Source organism: Amblyomma americanum, chromosome 9 (genome assembly GCF_052857255.1).
Source record: "Amblyomma americanum isolate KBUSLIRL-KWMA chromosome 9, ASM5285725v1, whole genome shotgun sequence".
NCBI lineage: Eukaryota > Metazoa > Arthropoda > Arachnida > Ixodida > Ixodidae > Amblyomma > Amblyomma americanum.
The window spans coordinates 88,203,877-88,225,317 of record NC_135505.1 but is presented as its reverse complement, the minus strand read 5'-3'; the positions used below and the strand labels follow the sequence as shown (position 1 = coordinate 88,225,317).

At 46.6% G+C, this 21,441-nt stretch overlaps 1 protein-coding gene across 1 annotated transcript in view; it reads left to right on the top strand.

Moving 5' to 3' along the window:
* LOC144105685 (receptor-type tyrosine-protein phosphatase H-like) overlaps nucleotides 1-21,441 on the top strand; it is a 145,440-nt gene that overhangs the window by 113,325 nt on the left and 10,674 nt on the right. Inside the window, exons 21-26 of the mRNA XM_077638791.1 lie at nucleotides 1,852-1,933; nucleotides 5,536-5,626; nucleotides 7,948-8,024; nucleotides 8,699-8,833; nucleotides 9,762-9,881; nucleotides 11,348-11,514. Of these exons, the coding sequence (XP_077494917.1) occupies nucleotides 1,852-1,933; nucleotides 5,536-5,626; nucleotides 7,948-8,024; nucleotides 8,699-8,833; nucleotides 9,762-9,881; nucleotides 11,348-11,514 (672 nt within the window). The remainder of the gene's footprint in view (nucleotides 1-1,851; nucleotides 1,934-5,535; nucleotides 5,627-7,947; nucleotides 8,025-8,698; nucleotides 8,834-9,761; nucleotides 9,882-11,347; nucleotides 11,515-21,441) is intronic.

Genomic DNA, 21,441 nt, shown 5'->3' with positions numbered 1-21,441 from the left:
GCCGGCCCGCAGTGGCTCTGAGCGAGCCGCGTGTTTGCCCTGGCCTCCATCGGTGGTTTGTTGAGATGGAGTCGGGGAGTGCCTTTGTAACGAAGCGGAATCGGTTTCCGCGTGACACGATATGCCCGCGGGCTCCGTACCCATGGCTGCTAGCTCGGCTGCGGCGGCATCGTGTCGACACTGAAAGAATGCCATCGTGGATTCAATCAGAACTCGAGCGTTTGTGTGCGTGCGTGTGGTTGTGCACGAGCGCTCGCCTTTGTATGGGGGCATGCGGCGGCTGAAATTTCGCTCAGTCATCGAAGGCCCAGCATAGCACGGAGGGATCATTAGGCTCGTACCTAAATCACTGAACTTACTCAGGCTATTTCAAGCGGGCAGTAATATGCCAATATTTTGCTGGAGTTTCTAAAAAAGCGAAGCTCGCTGGGTAGAGTGCGTAACTGAATATCACACACGCAATCTTGAGATCGGAAATTGTTCGAAAGTAATTAAATGCGTGTTCCCCTCGACCATAGTTTAATGAGCCAAATTTAACGCAATAGCGTTAAGAAGCTGGTGTCGCAGAAAATCCGATGTCGTTGACCCTGAGCGGAAAATCCGCGACAGATCCCCAGTAAAGCAAACCAAGAGGCAGGTGGACCACCTAGGCCACGTGGCCTTGCGGCGTCATCACAACTTGTCAACCGGATTGTGAGAAAACTTCCCACCGCTAGTCATCACTTCTCCTAAATTGCGTTATTGAGGTCCACTCTGTACGCTGCAGCTCTTGAATCCTCTTTCACAAAAGGGTGGCTTTTTCCAGAGACGCAATTGACCTCTAGAAATCTTCAAACGCAGATAAAACCTGCGTTTACACATTGCGGTTTGGACAAGCACATGTTTCATGAATTTTGTGCTTTAGAAAATGTCAGGCCTGTTCATTAAAACCGAAGTACTGCGCACGTTGCGTGTGGCCTTTGGTGTCTCAGCTAGTGCTATGGCTGAAGAGACTTCACAGTTGGTACTCAGATTACTTGATATCCTACTCAGATGTGAGGAGGTTGCAGGACCACCATAATGAAAAATGCAAAATTGTTTTTTCAGGAAAGGATATGACACCGTAGCTGTCTCACATATCTCGGTGGGCATCCAAAGCGCGTCGTAAAGGAACCGATAAAGGAGGGAGTGATAGAAGAAAGGAAGACAGAGGTACCGTAGTGGAGGTCTCTGGTAACAATTTCGACCACTTGGGGACATCAAACAGCACACGGGCGCCAATTGCTTCTCGCCTCCATCGAAACGCGGCCGCTGCGGTCGGGTTCGAAGCCGCATACTTCGGTTCAGTGGATGGACGCCACCATGATCCCCAAAACAAATCTTTTAAGTTGTCTTTAAGTTGCGCTGTGTATCTGATATGTCGTCGTTTTCAGCATTCAAATATAAAGGGCGATAAGGACTTTCCTTTAACAATAACAATATTTGATTAATTTCAACGCAGCATTGAAGTGCTGGTGCATGAGCCCGTGAAATCAGATATGTTTTATCAGATAAACTGTCCCAGACACGTCTTTCCCTTGATCTGGTATGTTTTACAGAAACAACTGTCATTTATGGTAAGAGATAGAGTAAAAGTACAAAAGTACAGAAATAATGGCAAGTGTGTGCTTGAACCACACAGGAGCCCTTACCTGGCTCTTTTTTCCTCAAAATAATCTCGGTGTCTCTGCTGACTACAGATGCCACCTTTTATAGCGCGCGAGTCCCTCTACCAATTGGAAGCGCACGCGGGGTAGACATTTCAAGTAGTGTGCTTGCTCAGGGAGGGTATTTTCACTTAATGTCTGTTTGTTTTCATTTCATGGTTTACAGGCCAATACCCAAGACAGAATTCAAGGACCACCTCGAGATGATGCTGAAGGACTCAGCCTACAGGTTTGCCGACGAATATGAGGTACTTCACTTTACGCACTTAATGCGTGGTCACATCTGTGGTCCACCGATACGCTCCTGTTAAAAAAAAGCTACTAGAGGCTAAGATAAAATTACACTGAAGATCACAGGGGACCAAATTAGAATTTTACAGTTTATATATTTTTATTAGACACCTTTAAGTGCAGCTTCAGCGGCGATCACCAGCAGCTTTTCGACCTGGTTGCACGAGTGGCGCGGCACTGTATTTGTGTTCAGGTGGAGCTCCCTCCCAACGATATAACGTGCACACTGTCAGCGTAAACCCCGAAGCTCGCTTTCATTATATTTGGCGTCAGCGGCTGAACGCGCGGTCGAAGACGCCCCTAACACTTGGAAGAACCTTTGCACTCTCTGTGCACCTCTGTGTAGGGGTTATAAACAGCTGTCGTCGTAACGTCATCGGAAGGTTTAGTGAAGGCGTAGAAGGGGCCGACGGTTGCGGAGCATAGCGTTGGCACATTGAATATACATTCTAATAACGTCATTGTTTAAAAATTTAGCATAATCTGCGTGGTTCCAAGATACCGCGGGCGTTTTCTTTTGGCAAGGTTTCTTCATCGCATGAAAAAAAAAATAAAATGTGAAGTATATGCGCATCATAGCTTTGCTGGTTGTGGAGGACAGTGTGCCGTCATTATTTCCTTTTGCTTGTTGTGTTGTCATCGGTGTCATTACTCCTAAGTATTAATTTCGATTGTCCTTGGGAGTTGAACTTGACATGAGGGGCGCTGAGTAACTTAGCTTTCCGGGCAATTTCATGACACGTCGTAAACGACGTGGCTGTTAAGTACTCCTATTCAACTCGCTTATGGAGGAGTTGCTTTTCTCGGTAATTTCTCAATAGTGCAAGCTCAACCACAGGCATGCCACTTAGGAACAGCACGAAGTATTATTGATTTCATTAAGTGAAAGTGCAATTGCCTTTCTTCCAGAGCAAGGGGTTTATAAGAGGTGCCAGGTAACAAACGCAACGAACTCTTATGAGGAGGAAAGGTGCTTTCACGGTACAGTGCGCTAGCGCAACTCTCTTCTGTCGTGCATCAATCGCCCTCCGTCGCAACCAACAACAAAGCGCGACACTCCACCGCACTTACCCGAGCTTCCTCCCATTGACTGCAGCTTGCGCGACGCTCTTCAGAATTATCGGAGCTTCCTCTCCTCATTGGCTGCAGCTGGCGCAACGCTCCTCTGAATTATCCGACCTTCCTCTCGCCATTGGCTGCAGCTGGCGCCACGCTCTTCCCAACTTACTGTAGCTAACTCCGGTAAGCTGGGGTTAGTTCGGAGCTCATGGCTGTACAAGATGACAAAATTCTTGCTCGGAATTAGTACGTCTGGAGTAGTACCTTCACACAATTATTTGGCAAACACGTACAAGCGCACAAAAACACAAAGACACGAAGAAGGAGACTTAGACACCACAAGCGCTCGTGGTGTCTAAGTCTCCTTCTTCGTGTCTTTGTGTTTTTTGTGCGCATGTACGTGTTTGCAATGCACCAACTCGCCCAACAGTCCGTGCTCCTGAGCTTCAATTATTCGGGCCTCTCTCGTCTGCCCATCTCATTGAAGACCGCTATGCAACATCTACTGCTGTAATTACCCTTTAAAACCTCTAAACAGCAATTGAGTAACAGTGTGTGCGGTCGGGCGACTTCATCGGACAGATAAAGGGGAAACTTGCACTGGAAAAAAGAGACACACTAACTAGTTTACTCCAGAGATCATTGAGGAGAGCGATGAAGCGTGGGACCAACGCCAAGAAAACGTTACAGTGGGCACTTGAGACTACTCACCTGCTTTCGATGTGGAAGCATTGTTTTGATTTGCCTTTATTTTTCTATTGTTTTTTTTTACATTTTTTACACACCTGCTCATTTGCAAACAGTCATAAGGCAACGCATACAACAGGTTCATCTTAGTTCACTAAGAAGCAACCTGACTTTGTGGCCAATTGGCTGCGTGCTCGCCTTGCAGCTAAATTCCCCGTACCTTGGGAAGAAATTTTATTCTCGTGAAAGAATTATATGCCCCATTAGCAGAAAAGCCGGCGTCCGTCGCTGTTCATGTAGCGAAATTCGATAATACCGGAACGCCGGTATGCAGGTCAAAATAGATGTACTAGAACATGTGTAGTCATGAATGAGAAGACAGAACGTATGAAAGTGACTCATTACTCGTAGTCATTCTGCATTTAGCATGACTCAGCACATTATAAGTAACTTTATGTAAGGTGTATACGTTTGTACAAAGTAGGCATAGTCATGGCTCGAAGTCACAGTCACGACTCTGTCATTCTGGAACATCTGAGCACTTTAATGCTTTCGCATCCTCGCACCTCAGCAGTCTTAAATGTCTGTGCCGAATTTTTTTCTTTAGTAGCACAGTGACGTCTTCTGGGATTTTGGGGACTCCTGCAGCTGCTCTACGCCAACACCGGGTTGCGTTACCGATGAGCATATCATGCTTTCGCATTAATTAGCCTAGGGGAGCTGCCTTCACCTTAGTGTGGCCGTTTCTCTAGTGTTATTGCTTTGTTGGTAGTCGTATATTTTATACCAACCTAGTTTCTAACTATTGCGATAGTTTTCTGTACGTATACGTACTTTTTAGTTAAAACTATAACAGAATGTGGCGCTCGGTTGTTCTGCCACTTCCGTTCTGCTTTATGACTGAAGTGTCAAGTGAATACAATGGCAAGTTACCAGAGTGAACGGTTTCTTTTGTGAGGAAAGTTATGCCTTGTTTCATAAACATAGATACAAAGAATATAGCTTGCGTTTTCTGACAGCTTTACGAGCAATCTTATTAGACCAGAGGTATATGGAAATGCAGAATTTAATCATCCCAGGCTCAGAAGATTAAGGCCAGAGGAAAATGCCAGACGCATTCGCTGCTAATCTTACATTCATTATGGAAATACTAGCCAAAATTTAAAGGAACCTGTGTGTAACTCTGTGTCGTGAAGTTGATTTTTCGCAATGAAAGCAATGCGATTTTATTGTTTTAATAGATTTTATTAGATTTTAACAGATTTTAATTTCGGTATTATATCCACAGCGATTGCATTTGTATGAGCCAAATTCTTGTAAGGCGATATAACACGGGAGTTCACATTCTTCGGTACAGAAGGCGCTAAGTTAGGAGGAGTGTATATTGAGGTTTATGCGAAGGCGATCCTAAAGCCCCCATTAATAAAGGAAAGCCCAATATTGAAAAATAATTTCAAAAATTTACAAAAAAAATCATCCAAACATTTGCTGACGGATTACACGACACCGCTTTCTCCACCCACTTGTGTCTTGCGCTGGCCATAAGAACTGCGCTGTTACACAAACTCAATCTGTTAGCTTCAGAAAAACAATTCCAAAAATTAGCAGTCTCTCACAGACCAAAGAATAAATTCCTGGCTGATATGCATACACTTTTGACAGTTACCACTACATGTATGCCATAGCTTAATCTGTAATGGTATAATTCCCTTGAAGCACAAGGAAACGATTCTAGCCTGGAATGTACCTGGAAGGCACTCTTTAAAGACTAGCCCTACAAAATGATTATATGTTTTCTTTTTCTTATTTTCAGAGGCTTGTTGAGCTGAGCCCTCAGTATCCTTCAGATGTTGCGAGGAATCCTGCAAATAGCAAGAAAAATCGCTTCACCAACATCCATCCATGTAAGTGCAAAGTGTGCCTTAACGAACGAAAATTCACGACATTCCTGACTGCATTTACTAAGGACAAATGTACCTCCTATAAACTGACAACAAAGTTTCATTTATTAAAGGCAATTGCGCAACTGAGAACTGTAATTAAAATACGAACCAATCGTAAAAATGAAATTAGCTCATATTTTTTTTTAACATGGAGCATCATTAGACTGCATGCCATGACTGCAATAACGAGAATAAAATTTCGCTCGCTCCTGAACTTCACTCTAGGTTTCCGAAAAAGTCATGCAAAGAAAAATGAATAATCTTAAAGTACGGACATTCAGTTGTCACAGTTTAAGAAATGTTCACAGAGCACAACCTGCAGGAAACAAGTGTACCGTGAAAGCAACTATAAGGTTTCATTGTATGACACCATATCACTATAGACGCAAAATGTCGAGAACGACAAGAGCTGCCTATCATGACACCCCATTTATCGAGAGCCGAAGCCATAATTGATATTCTAGTTCTCAAGAAATTTAATTTTCTATCCGCTTTCCTTGTTCATTTATTGCTCATGCGGATAGTCCACTGCCTTGTTACGTAGGGGGGAATTACAGCACCCATGCATGTGCGCGCGAAAAGCGGACTTTCGTGGCCTCCTTGTCCCGTTTCGAGAGCAGGCCACTGTCCGAATGCCTTGAACTGGGCTGTTAGCCTAGGGCTTGTAAAGCTCTCTAAGCAACGCGCCGTCTCAGCTTCTCGCTCAACGCGGGTTGCGACACACGGATTTGATTAGCTGCGCTGATCACGTGCTTGTGCGCAAAATTTTTAGCTTAAAGTAACCGAGATTTCATATAGACGGAATTTCCTAGGCCAGTCAGCAGGCGGGCGAAAGAGTACAGGAAGTTCGCGGTGATAGGGTGGCCTCTGATGGCACAGAAAAATGTTAATTGGAGGCATATGAGAGGAGTTTGTCGCGATAGTTGGTAGCTTGTCCTCGACTTTCCGAAGGGGAATGCTATCGCGTGCAGATTCGAACAAGATTACAAGAGAAAAAAGAGATCGAATAAAACAAAACCAAGCCGTATTTATAATTTAAAGGAAAAGGAGTCAATAAGAAACGGACACGAAAACAAGAAAACCACGGAATCAATGCGCGGACAACACTATAGAATAAAAGAAAAGAGTTCACCAGGTACTGAGCGTCCCAAGTGAAGCGGGAATGCCTTGCAGACAGGAGGGACGCGGGTGGTTGCAGTGCGACGCGTCGCTGGCGCTGCGTCGAAGGGAGCGACCGAAGGGAGCCAGGTGGTGGTAGGAGCGGATAGGAACACAGGGAGACGCCGCTGGTCTCTAGTCAACAGCCCGAAGAACCTGGCAGCAGCAGGAAAAACGTACCCGGTACCGTCGACGGTGTCACGAAACGCCAGAAGCTTAAATCAGGCTATCCAAGAGTGCTTTTCGACAGCACGGACCGTAAGTCCATCGGCTACCACTTCCACGCTTGCAAGGAACGCAGGAGGCTTGCGTCGGTGATCCAAGGGAGGTCACGGCAGCACAGACGCAACAACCGACGGCTGCCACCTCCACACTTGAATGACAGGACCTCCGCTGCGCTGTCTTGCCTTACACCTCGGTTTTCTGACAAGTCAGCTCTCCACTCCTCGTGCTCGCCAAGCTCTCTGTCGCCGTCGCCTCGCACACACCCTTCGCACGCGCACACGCGCAACGCTTGGCTGGCACCCGCAGCGCTCCGCTGTCCGACGCATCACTGTCGACGCATCGCGTTCACAAATCCCCCGAGTATCTTTGTGCACCTCACAGAGTTGTTCTCTAGTGAACGTAGTTTAACGGATCATGATGATTAATGACATCGCAACATGGTTTACTGAAACCCCCATTTTCTGCTGTATTTTATTCATGCAGCTAAATATATACTAGGCGTGTGGTTTTATTATTAGGCCAACAGAATTTGCAGCTGGCTGTTCGCGGAAGGAAGCTTTTTTCTGACGTAAGCTAATAAAGCATACAGGAGAAGTTACTTTCAACATATATCACTCACTAGTGGACCTAATGTTCGCCAGGATAATCCACAGGAAATTGTTCAAGGCTCGAAAATATGCGCTAATCACCTTCCAAGCAGGATTAGTATTGATCCGAAGGAATTTTTGCGTTGATGGATACTGGAAACTCCAAATTCTAGAAAGTTTGCCTACAGCAATAGCTGCTCATTTTTTGTTTCGGTAAGGCACGCATGCTTCAGTATAAAAAACAAAACAAAACGATAATGGCCACTTGCGTGCAGCTGTGCTAAGTCAATGGAAACATTTCTTTCCGTGCAGTCGACAAATCCAGGGTCCCCTTGTCCGTCGTTGGCGATGACGAACAGACATCTTACATCAACGCCAGCTTTGTGAAGGTAAGTTTAAAAAACACAAGCCTAATGACTGAATATCACGGAGTATCAAGTAGAACTTACGACAGCTACTCTTCACACGAGAAGAAGGCTTAAACAAGTAGGAACGCATGTAAAAGTATTCGCCTAAACGTATATTGCTTCTAAGGAGGCGATCGACGCTAAAATGCAGGCTGTTGATTTACGCATCGTGGTTGTCACACACCTCATGACGGTATGCAGGAAACACAAGAAACATACATACGCTATTTAGGCACTGCCCAAGCCATCTATTTGGTTAGTGCGAACGTATGCCTCTTTTAGTCTAGACCAGGTTTTATATTGAATGCAACGATTAGCTACTGTATGCTATAATTTGCTTCTTGCGAACCCTGTTCCGTATTTATTTCTAAACAAACATTTCCTTGTTCTAGTTTAAGACCATTTAGATATGTTCAATGTTAAGTGTTTTCCACCTTCTAATTTTTAGTTTCTGCTAAATTGCTTACACTTCATTAGCTTACCTGCACATCCTATTCCCCAGCAAATGTAGGTGCTGCGTGACGTATCGACACAAAGCACAATGGAGCTTAATATTTCTGCTTACTGCTTCACAGCGTTTCCAGCATTGCAGCATTGGAGTCCAAAAGCCACATTCGACCGGTCTCGGTGAACTTTGCATTTTTTTTCACTCGCAGGGCTGCAACTCTGATCGAGAGTACATCGCCGCCCAGGGCCCGAACGCGCTAACCCTCAACGACTTCTGGCGAATGATATGGGAGCACGATGTGAAGATCATCATCATGCTCACTCAGTTCGTCGAAGCAAACAAGGTGAGCCACCGCCGATGTGCGCTAGGCTGATATGTCTGGTTTCAGATATGCAAATGCAGGAGGCATGCTTAAACTACATATATGCCTTCTCTTTTTCTCAGTCGTATTGTGTAGCTGAAAAATTTGCCCTACCCAGGGAATCTCAAGAGCAAGCAATAACTTGTGACCATTCGCGCTTGTTCGAATTTTGCGTTAATGCAGCAAAACGTGCATGCAAATGTGAAAGCTTCTACCAACGTTCATGACTAAGCAAACTGGATAAATTTGATGCATGATTCATTTGTTCTGGCAACGGGCTCATAATTACCAGGCCATGCTCAATGCTTTAATTCATAATTAAACACACCCTCTTCTTAATCTACTCCAGCTTCCCTCTCGTTTAGATAATTGATTCGTGGAAAGATTTATTGGTGCAATGCTTGCTAGCAATCAATCTAGGTTTTAATTGCTATGCACGTCACAAATATACGAATAACCACACGATGCTGTACACATAACGTTTTGGATGTGTTGAAAAAGCAGCATGTCTAAAAATTAATGTCCGCACCTGTGAAGTACTAATCTAATACACTTGATGTGTATGCAGTCACTGAAGTCTATGGGTTTTGTTCTTCGGTTCACATTGACGTAGCATATAACATGTAGCATATAGCATATTGCCACGTGCCGAACGCGCCGCGCGGCCTCCACGCTTAGTCAAAGACGACGACGAAGTGTTGGCTCCCGAGGCGCTCTGGCTCTGTGCTTTGGACCCTGGCTGTCTGATTAAAGCGCCTAGCCTTCTGTTCCCCTCGACGTCTACCTGCACGGCTCCTCAGGTCGTGACAATATAACACGTTATAGCATATGACATGTTTACTGAATTTTTTTTGTTCTCTCGCAACATTGAGGACTAACTCCTCTTTCCGTTTTATTGTTTCGTGCGCAGAAAAAGTGCGAGAAGTACTGGCCTGATGACAACAAGGAGCATGCCTACGGAAGCGTGCTAGTACGCAAGGACTCCTCAACTGAATTAAAGGACTACACACTCACCGAATTCAGGATTAAGGTAACACTTGACACCATGCTTGCTCCTCATAATCACAATACTGTTGCTCCTGGAACCCATTAGAAAGATTTTTCATGTAAAATCAGTCAGGCACCCGGCGGTAGGCAGTTCAAATTATCTTCACGTCGAAATGTATTATCGTCCGTCATCGCTCTCTAAACTCTAATGATGAAGGTATGGACTATTGCAAGAATGCTGACGAATGCTAATGACGAATAGTTTAGCATGCTTACGCTGTCAGCACACTAAGTCGGGAAACTAAATTTCAGTGAACTAACTTTCACTTTTTTCCTCAACTCCTTCCATGGCTGCACGGTTCAGGCAGACGTCCACGTACTGAAGACCCATTTTTATCGCGCCTTTGTTTGTAGGCAGTTGAAAGGTCCATGCAGTCAAATACAGAGCGTCGGAGAGGCGGTACGAAGTGTTTGGCTGTGCCTTACGACCATCTTCCCGCTCAATGATTACAGCGCTGAACACCACCGAAAATGGCCGCTTTGTGCAATCTCTGAAAGTACGATGCGTTGGACAAGGTGATGGTAGAGTATTCCTGTATTCCTAATTGGGAGTATTAACGTAATACTTTAGCGTAATTGCTGACGAAAGACAGTTTAATACGAGGCAAGAAGAGAGGCACGGCCATGCAAGTTGATCACGCCGCAACGGCGACCCATCGCCGACTGCGCGACCACTACGCCGTCGCCTATGCGCCACCTGGCAATACTGATGGCCATATCCTGCTTTCAAAAAAGTAGTGAACTGTTATATTGTCGGCTTATTATGCGATTACGTTGCCTGTGAAAGCCAGTCAAAATAGACATAAAAAAAAGAAACCACTCGTTAGGTTTGTGAAGTTCAGCCCAAAAATGCATTCCTGATTTCAATGTGTGCCTCCGTGAAAGATGTGAGCACTGATTTCACGCCAGAAGCTAATGAGAAGTTACCACAGCGCGAGGTACGAATATTACTAATTTGGGTGTGAATTTTTTTAATTGGTTTTTGGGAAAAGGAATTGCCGCAGTATCTGTCTCGTATATCGTTGGACACCTGAACCGCGCCGTAAGGGAAGGAGTAAAGGAGGGAGTGAAAGAAGAAAGGCAGAAAGAGGTGCCGTTGTGGAGGGCTCAGGAATAATTTCGACCGCCTGGGGATCTTTAACGTGCACTGACATCGCACAGCACACGGGTGTGAAAATGCGAATGTTCCTTTTAGAAGAAAGCTGCCCTGTTTTCTGGGGTGCCTTGGCGAGCTCACTCTTCGAGGCTGCAAGGCTGTATGACGCGCCATTTCGTAAAGCGTGTCCAGATTCACGAAAGTGACGTAAAAGAAATGAAAGACAACCAACAATGACTTTTCTCTGTGCGTATTACATAGCTTTGGCATAGCCTTGCACACAACCTTCATGACTACATCAGAAATATATGCTTCACTCTAAACATGCTTTTTCGATTTCTTCCTGGGCGCAGTCTGACGACTCGAGCAAGTGGCGAAGCGTGCGGCACATCTTCTTCACTGCCTGGAAAGACCACGGCGTGCCAGAGGAGCCCGCCACGCTCATCCAGTTCGTCCGCAGCTGCCAGGGCATGTTCGGGCGCCGGGGAGGAACACAGCCGCCCATACTTGTGCACTGCAGGTGAGTCTGCCCATAGTGGCGTCGACCAGCCGTTGTCTGATAAGGCAATCGTCGTCGAAATTTCGGGCTTGACCGAAGGCGCAAAGAAAATATTTACCCTAGGAAAAAGTAGTCACACAGTGTAGTTTTATTGGTACAGAGTGAAAAACGATCTCTAAATGCTAATCACTCTGTACGCGCAATGTTATTATTTTTAAGGCGGACATTTTGCTAAATAGAAATTAACAGTCTAAAGAGCAGCTCTACTCTACTTCGTTCTTGAAATATTTCACAATAAAAAACCAATTGCGTGAGCAATCAATGCCGCGATTATTGATTCCCATTCAGCTGAATGCAGCTGTGGTGTTACCAAGAGAAGCTGCATGCATTTCTCTGCACTCTGCAATTGAAAATTGCCTGCCCTTTCGAGCGGATTAAATGAACAGCTACTCCATCGATGCAAACACAGTTTGCACTAAGGGAATCTCTTGAATACAACTCTCTTAAATTTAGTAGGTACCTTCATATTGCTTTCGCTGCGCGAAAAAGATATATGGGTTACGCCAGACTAATTAATGAGTTTGAAAGAATCGCGTCGTAATGTACGTCTAATACTGCAGAAATGTACCTACTCTTTGCTTGGAAATAATTTTTTTTGTAAACAGCAGAGGCTAGCACCAGAATATAGCCAAAACGCTGTGAGCTTTACATAACGTTAAAAAAGAATATTTTTACGTTCTTCTATAATGACAGCAGGAGGATATTGAGCAATAGTCTTGCACGCTTCCTTGAGTGTTCAAGTCCAACGCTGCACGTCGGCGTTTACAGGGAAAAAAAAGTCTTCGCAGCCTTTTCTCTTCGCTGTTCAAACTTCGCGCCGCTCTTGGGAGAACGATCGTTCCTGCTGCTTTAGTCTACGGTCATTAGCGAGGTAAAAACTGGCTGAAGGTCAACCGCTTGCATGTAACGTACTCTTATCTGCCTCTTCTCACTAGTGTTGACCTTGGTATTTAGATCATGAGTAAACACTTGGAAAACGGATTTAGGGACATAAGAGTTACATCGACGTCCGGACGAGACAGATTCTTACGATCACTTTATTGCGTTTACTTCGAGAATATATTCCTTCCCATTTCTGCCTCATAGAACGCCCTTATAGATTCCAGGCTATAACATGAAGTTGTACAACAAAGCTGCAGCGGTTTTTTAGAGGGTGTAAGCTTAAAAGGCAAAAAAATGGAATAGGTACAAACGAATATGGCCTTGTGCTAGAAACTGAGAAATAGCAGGTGTCTGGCAGTATCTGTGACACCCAGCACTATCGCTCACAAGAACGAAATGGAAGAAAAAAGTAAACGCAGTCAAGGAAGAGAGGGCTTATAGATGAAGGTTTGTGGTTGAGAACTTTTCAGGCAGAGTTAGCGAGTTAGCAAGAAGACACGAGATATATAGAAGATTCAAAGGCACCTTCACTTAGCACTGATAGTGTTAGTGTTAGAGGTAATGCAAGTGGTGACATGAGTGATTCTTACTTATTGGCCCGTTCACACTTCTCCAAAAATCCGGCGAGCGAAGCGGATTCGGCCGCTTTTGACGTCGAGCGAGGCGGAAAGCGGCACGGCGAGGGCGATCGGGCTGGACTCTTATTTTTCGCGTTCGCCGCCGCGACAAACATGGCGGTGCCCTTCGACGCACGACCTCTCGCCTCGGAATGAATTCGTCGTTGTTGCGGCCTTTTCCAGCGCGTTCACTGGCCAAAATGAGTCACCGGTCCATCGCTTCGTCTCACCTCACGTATTAGTAAGCGTCTAACTGACTAATTTGCTTTATTTTTTATTTAGAGTGACGATTCTGCTGCTACTAGGCTCAAGAGGACCGCCGGTTTTGTTGACAGTACTAGGTCCCGTCCTGAGAAGCAGATTGCGCCACTAAGCTGGGCGTTTCGTTGCGAGCCTGTTTGCATACGCTGAACTAAATATCGGAATGTGCCTGCGTTTACGTACGTAAGCGTGCATACGGTTATGGTACACATACATTATCTATTTATGCACTTTTCTGACGATATCTGTGTACGCCGAGAGCGGTGACGTGGTAGCCGAGGAGCGTGTGGAAAATCGAGAAACAGCAGCGGCGCGGCGGTTCCGCTGTGGCCAGGCGTCAACAGATGTGAACAGGTCCTAGTTTTCCCGGCGAGCGAATTCCCTTCGCTCGCCGAATTTTTGGACAAGTGGGAACGCGCCCAAACGTTTCGACCGCGGTGGAGTCTTCTTCGGGACAGTCCTGAAGAAGACCGCACAGCGGTCGAAACGTTTAGGGCCCGTTCACACTTGTCCTAAAATCCGGCGAGCGAAGCGGATTCGGCCGCTTTTAAAGCCGAGCGAGGCGGAAAGCGGCGCGGCAAAGGCGATCGGGCTGGATACAAATTTTTCGCGTTCGCTACCACCGCCACGAAAAACATGGCGGCGCCCTTCGACGCAGGACCCCTCGCCTCGGAATGAATTCGTCGTTGCGGGATTTTTCAGCCCGTTCAGTGGCCATAAATCGGACACCGGTACATCGCTTCGTCTCACCTCATCTATAAACAAAAGTATAAATTTGCTTTATTTTTTATTTAGAGTGACTATTCTGCTGCTACTAGGCTTAATAGGAGCGCCGGTTTTGTTGACAGTACTAGTTCCCGTCCTGACCAGCCGATTTCGCCACTACGGTGGGCGTTTCGTCGCGAGTCTGTAAAAATACGCTGAACTAAAGTGAGAATGTGCCTGCGTTTACGTACGTAAGCATGCATACGGTTATGGTACACAAACAGCATCGATTTATGCTCTTTTCTAATCATATCTGTGTACGCCGCGAGCGGTGACGTGGTGGCCGGGAAGTGTGTGGAAAAGCGAGAAACAGCAGCGGCGCGGCGGGTCCGCCTCGCCCGGGCGTCAACAGATGAGACCGCAAACTCTTGCGCACGCAAAATAGCGCGGTGCAAAGCAGCGCGATTTAAATATTGACGCAAAGAGAGTGGCACTATCATTTTGTTCAAAACATGCGTGCATATGTAACACTCAGTGGGAACATATCTGTCCATGCAATATGGCTTTTTTTATTATTTAACTGAGAACACCGATCAATCTAGAGTGGGAGGCCGTAACGTTTTTGCCCGTGTGTTCTACGCACGAGGGTGGGATGTTGTCAAAATCCTGCAAGGCGTATGCAGGCACGACACCCTTCAAGCATGAATTTCTAAGCGCTATCGTGAGCGAGTCGCCTGCGGTGCCGAGGCGAAACGGGTATCGATAGAGAGACCGATGTCTGTTCGATAAAACATTGCACCCAGTGCGAGGCAGCAGCTAGAATATCGACACATAGTCCATTCCTTCAACTTTTTTTCTGTTTCTTTAGTGGAACGAAAAATGAGCTGTGCTTTTCAGCCCAGCATGTCGCAGGACATATTGGGACGATCTGTCCTTTAGAATGAAGGAAATCATACGTCGGTTCCAGTGCGCTTATTTCAAGTACAGTCATGCGTGTATGCGTTCCCTTTTCCCTTTTGCGTTCACATTTAAGATACCGCGATCCATAGAACGTTTTCAGCTGAAGTTGTTGTTTCAATGACATTTGTTCTTGGGCTCAGGCTGTGAACATTTGACGATGCAAATCTGACATGAACTCTTTTACCATCACTCTAACTTTGTTGAATGCAGCATATTTTAAAACTGGCTTTTGCCACAGTATGTTGTCAAGCTACGTTACGTTTTACATCAGTGGATTCACTATTATATTAATGAAGCAGTGTTCGTTCAGCACAGAACAAGGGGAAAGTGCCTCCTTTACGCAAGCTTAAGGGTGAATTTTTGGAAAACATTCTTTATTTGAGCTTTGTGCTTTTTGTTGAAATTTTTTTTCAGGTCTAAACGGCTGTTCGGTTGCAACAACTTCAGTTGAACTCACGTGAAGTGCCGTTCATTGGATATAATTCACACGTCTGAATTACACACAGCATTTGAAGGATGCCGTCTTGACGACACTGTATGTGTGGTGGCCCGTCCAAACAATCGCTTATAAGGTAGAAGTTTCAAATATGTATCTTTATGAGCGTTAGTAGCGGGAACATTTTATTCCAAAACGGATTTCGGCAATCGTTTTCCTGTTGGACGCTCGGCGAACTTATCAATCCGTCACTCCGGATGCTAGGTGCAATGCCCCAGAAAGATTGGTTCGTATTTTTTCGCTTATCTTATCTGCTTAGTTCCAAGGTTATAAAGGTGCTCGCTCTTCTGAAACAGACATGTCTGCCGGATTTTTTCTGTCTCTCCTAATTGTAGACGATTGAAAGATTTGAATATAAAACTTGAAATCGAAAGCGGCGACCTATGTGTGAACACACGGCGAGGATGTTCAGCTGGGTGATGTCTATCTCTGGAATAAAAGCTCTGTCGAAGGAAATGACCTAAGCGTGTCCATAAGAAGTCAAAGTCAGGAAAGCTAAGAAACATCGTGTGGAAATACAAGAGGAATCCGGGAATTAAAAATATAAAAGAAGATAAATAACGTATACACGACATTACTGGAAGCTTCTATTATGGCCGCTCTTGCGAACATTCAACCGACTGTAGCTTCTGGCCAGCAAATATTCATAACCTACGACGGCCAATAAACCGGTCAAAAAACGCCGGTTCTCTATGAGCGCCAGTAAGAACTTCATTCTTTCTCTTTCTCTCACGTGACACTTGATAACAAGGGTTGTGTCACACCTATGCACGACATGTCTCGCTGTTTGAATCCCTGCTGATCATTTAATCTTGTTCATGCCAGGGTTTCTTCCACAAGCTCTTGCGGCTTTGTCACTGACATAGATTGGGCCTTATAACAGCGGGATTTTGCTTCCGTCTACAGGACACTACTGATGGAGTCAGAAATGCCACAGTAATATATGTGTGTATTACTAGCTGTAGGGCCCTCTGACACCGTGAATAACGGTGCTCAGATGAAGACGAACAATAAAGCAAGCACTAACAGGAACTAAGGTAAGTTATCGAAAAGCCAATGAAAGTTACCAAAGAAGCCGCATCACGACACCAGACTGAATGAAATAATGATGAGCAGGAAATTATGGTAGGCACTCAAATGGAAAGAAGAAAAGGTTGTACAAGAACGTCAGTAAGACCTCCATTGTCTCCCATTTTCTCTGCTAATGATGATCGATATCCTCAGGCGGGAATTTGACAAAAATGGTTGTGTCACATTTACGTACGTCACCTCTCGCTGATGAAATCGCTGCTGAGCGTTTTGCCTCGCTGCATCTCAGGCTGCATTTTTCCATTGGTTCCTACGGCTCCATTCGCTCCGTGATGTTAGTTTAGGATGCTGATTGTATAGCTTTTTATTCGTCGTATACCATCACAGATGTCATTAAGCCGGCTGTAAAATATCCCGAAGTGTATATTCCTGCTGATAAACTGAACACGATCACATTCAGAGTAAAGTTATATTAACCAGGACCAACTATGTATGTAACCCCAGGCTCGGATAAGAAAGGCTATCCCACGGTCAGTACACATCACGAAAAAAGAAATGCAGGACTCTTACTTTGTTAGCAGACGGATATCATTGGGCATCGGTTCTATTTAACTGGCACAACCAGAAACATAGTTCATGGTCGGTTGGGCTCAGGTACTTGGCTTTGTATTTATGAGCTGACTACGGCAAAAGACAGGTCTCTATGACTCTTGCACAAAAAGGAACATACCTTCAATTATGTCGCATGAGTGGAGACCAAAATGTTATCGTGTCCTCCTTTCCTTCACATTTATTCCTCGGCTGTGCAATCATTGCAAGTGGTGAAATGTTGGGCTCTAAATGTAACACATGAGCAGGAGTGAAGGACCAGAGCCAGTGCACAATATCTACTTACACAATAGAGCAATAAGGTGATGTGAATGCTTTCCAACATTGTTTATTTGGCCTTATCACCCCGCTGAAAATTTTTTCCTTTGCTTTCGCCCCCCTAAGCCTGCGTCAATTCTCAAAGTATTTATTCCCCAGTCGTAGATATTGCACCATCTATTTTCATTAGCATTTGTTCTGCCACGTGGATGTGAATTTTGAAGTGAATATATATATATATATATATATATATATATATATATATATATATATATATATATATATATATATATATATATATATATATATATATATTGTTACGGGGATGTTACGGCGGTAAGTCTATATTGGCGGCTGCTCTGAGATGGCCAGCACTCAGCTCAGAACCGAGCGCCCAGCTACCAACTGTCAACGTCGTCGTCGTTCAGCGCACCGCCACTTCTTCGTTCATGATTCGTCCACTTGTAACACTATCCCCCTCGGCTGAAGGCAACGTCCCGGTGCGTGTTAGACGTGCGATGTCGATGGTGGGTGATAGGGCTTGAGGCGAGCTACATGAACGACTTCGGACTTCAGTGGAGCGGACGTCGACTTTGGGTGCAGCGGCGTGATTTCATACGTTACGTCGGTCACTGCCCGTAATACACGATAAGGACCTGTGTAGCGCGGCAGAAGTTTTTCACATAACCCCACACGACGGGATGGGAGCCACAGCAAGACGAGAGATCCGGCAGGGTATCGCACATCACGGTGCAGGCCATCGTAGCGGTGTTTTTGAGCCTCTTGGGAGGCGGAGAGCTTGTGTCGAGCAACCTGGCGGGCGGCGTCTGCTCGGGCGATAGCGTCACGCGCATATGTAGTGACAGGGCCAGCTGTGGGCAGCAGAGTGTCGAAGGGCAGTAAGGGGTCTCGTCCAAAGAGAAGATAGAAGGGCGAGTAACCAGCGGTATCATGGCGCGAAGAGTTGTAGGCGAAGGTGACAAAAGGCAAGCTTATGTCCCAGTCCCGGTGGTCGTCGGATACGTACATGGCGAGCATGTCTGTCAGCGTGCGGTTGAGACGCTCCGTAAGGCCGTTCGTCTGAGGATGATAAGCAGTGGTGAACTTGTGACGAACGGAGCACGAACGAAGGATTTCGTCAACAACTCGGGAAAGGAAGCAGCGGCCACGGTCGGTAAGGAGTTGACGGGGAGCGCCATGGTGTAATATGACGTCGTGCAGAAGGAAGTCAGCGACGTCAGTGGCGCAGCTGGTTGGAATGGCGCGAGTGATCACGTACCGCGTGGCATAATCGGTGGCGACGGCAATCCACTTGTTCCCCGTGGAGGACTCCGGGAAGGGCCCAAGTAACTTGGGCACCATTGTCAATGAGGGCAGAAACAGGAACACCGTCCACAAAAACGTCGAGCAGATTACAGGGCGAAGGCTGGGTCAGTAGAGGATTTTCAGGTCGGGGCACCAATGCAGCATCACCTCCGGGAGCTGCACTGGCTAGTTTCCCGCGAAGCGGCCTGCAGAGGACGGTGAGTAACTGCGGTGCGGAAGAGATGAGCGGGAACGGTGGGCTGTCGGGGAGGGAGAGCGGCTGGTTCTACGAGGAGGCGTTGTGGACTCGGCGCTGGGTGGGTCATTCCGAGGCGTGAAGCGACGGGGTCCATAGTCATAACGGCGGTCGACGTAGGGCAAAGGTCGGGGAGGTGCGGACCAACGGCTGCGGCAGTGGCGGGATATGTGGCCTACGCGCGAGCACGTAAAGCAGATCGGCCGGTCGTCCGGGGTACGCCACTCATCCGGATTGCGATACCTTGTGTAACTTGGGACGAAGGTGTTGCGGGCCGTAGCAGTAGCGACCACGGGAGAGATGGGGCTCGCACTCCGAGGTTCGACGGGACGATGGCTGGAGGGCATGCCCAAGTTGGCGACCTCCTGGCGGACGACAGCTTGAATAAGGGATATTGTGGCCAGGGTGTTGTCGTCCGACAAGGGCGCGTTGGGCGTAACAGGAGCCAGCGCCTCCAGTTCACGGCGCACGATGCGAGTCACGTTGTCGGGGTTGGAAGGCTGCCTTAGTGTCGGCAGATCTTCGCACGTGGAACTGGCAGCTGTGTTAGGCAGGCGGTCGAAGCGGTGTGCAATGCGCCGGTGCTTAGCCTGCTCGAAGCGTCGACACACCTGCAGAACGGAGTCAACCGTAGAGCAGTCCCGGCATAGAAGAAGGTGGAAGGCATCGTCGGCAATGCCTTTAAGAATGTGGCCTACCTTATCGTCTTCGGTCATGTTGGGATCGACCTTTCGGCACAGTGCCAAGACGTCTTGAATGTATGTAATATATGATTCAGTGGCCGTTTGGGCGCGAGCTGCAAGTTCTGTTTTCGCAGCAAGCTGACGGCCAACTGGTTTCCCAAACAGGCCGCGGAGCTTTTGCTTGCAGGCATCCCACGTGGCAATCTCTTCTTCGTGGGTTTCGAACCAGACGCGTGCGGTGCCGGCGAGATAAAATATTACATTGGCCAGCATCAGCGTGGCGTCCCACCTGTTGTGCTGGCTAACACGCTCATAAAGCGAGAGCCAGTCCTCGACGTCCACGCCATCTGTACCGCAGAATGTGCCCGGGTCGCGAGGGTGGGCTACGACGACAGCTGGCGTGGCAGGCGCAGACGGAGGGGCCGGGTCGGTAGTCATCTTGCCGGTTCGGCCCGTCGTCTCGTCGGGTAGTCGGCATGTCGGCTCGTACCCAGCACCTCCACCAAAAGATGTTACGGGGATGTTACGGCGGCAAGTCTATATTGGCGGCTGCTCTGAGATGGCCAGCACTCAGCTCAGAACCGAGCGCCCAGCTACCAACTGTCACCGTCGTCGTCGTTCAGCGCACCGCCACTTCTTCGTTCATGTTTCGTCCACTTGTAACAATATATATATATATATATATATATATATATAGAACGATAAATGTATTTGGTTGGCAGAGGTAAAATTCAAAGTTGAGAAAAGCTCCATTTAGCCATAGATTTATTTTGAGCCGACGTTTCGGACAGCGCCTGTCCTTTCTCAAGACTGAAGTGTGCTCTTCCTCCTCTTCTTAAGGAGTTGGCATTGGCACACATGTACGACACATGAACAAAACAACAAGCAAACGTAAGCTGGAAAGAAGATGGGCACAAAAGAAAATGTACTAGAAAAGAAAGAAAGAGAAAAAAAAGAGGGAAAATGAAAAACGAGCTCTCCCCCCGCTGCCCACGGAGGAGCCGCGGGGAGCCGGCCCGGGGAAAAAAACAGAAAAACTCGGATGTTTTGCGGCCTTTTTTCTTTTTCTTTTGTGTGTGTCTGTGTTTTCATGCGCAGTGCACGTGTGCCTAGTCAAGCAAAGCACCCCGCTGATTCGGCCTTGACTCTGGGTGCCGAAGAGGTTCCAGGTGACGGAAGTCTCCTGCCCTTTCTGCATTTTATTCTGTTTATTTCTTTACTCTTTAATGCCGGGGCACGCTAAAGCACGCATGTCTAATTTTTATTTTTTGGACGATTCCGCAACCGTCTGTTCCTGTGCAACTTACTCGCCCCCCGCTCTGTTGCCGCCTTGACGAGTGGCTACTATCCCCACCCGCTCCTTGTTTTTATTTTTTTTTTCCCCGGGCCGGCTCCCCGCGGCTCCTCCTTGGGCGGCGGGGGACAGGGCGTTTTTCTTTTTCCCTGTTTTCCCCCTTTCTTTCTTTTCTAGTATTTTGTCTTTTCTGCCATCTTCTTTCCAGCATCCATTTGCTTGTTGTTTTGTTCATGTGTCGTACATGTGTGCCAATGCCAACTCCTTAAGATGAGGAAGAAGATCGCTGTTACTTCAGTGTTGAGAAAGGACAGGCTTTGTCCGAAACGCCGACTCAAAATAAATCTCTCTCTCTCTCTCTCTCTCTCTCTATATATATATATATATATATATATATATATATATATATATATATATATATTTAAAATACCTTACAGGCCCCATGGGGGCATTGTTTAAGGGGGGTTACAGAGTAAGCAGCCTTCTAAAGTGGTATACAAAAGATACACCTCAACACAGGGCTCATCAACATT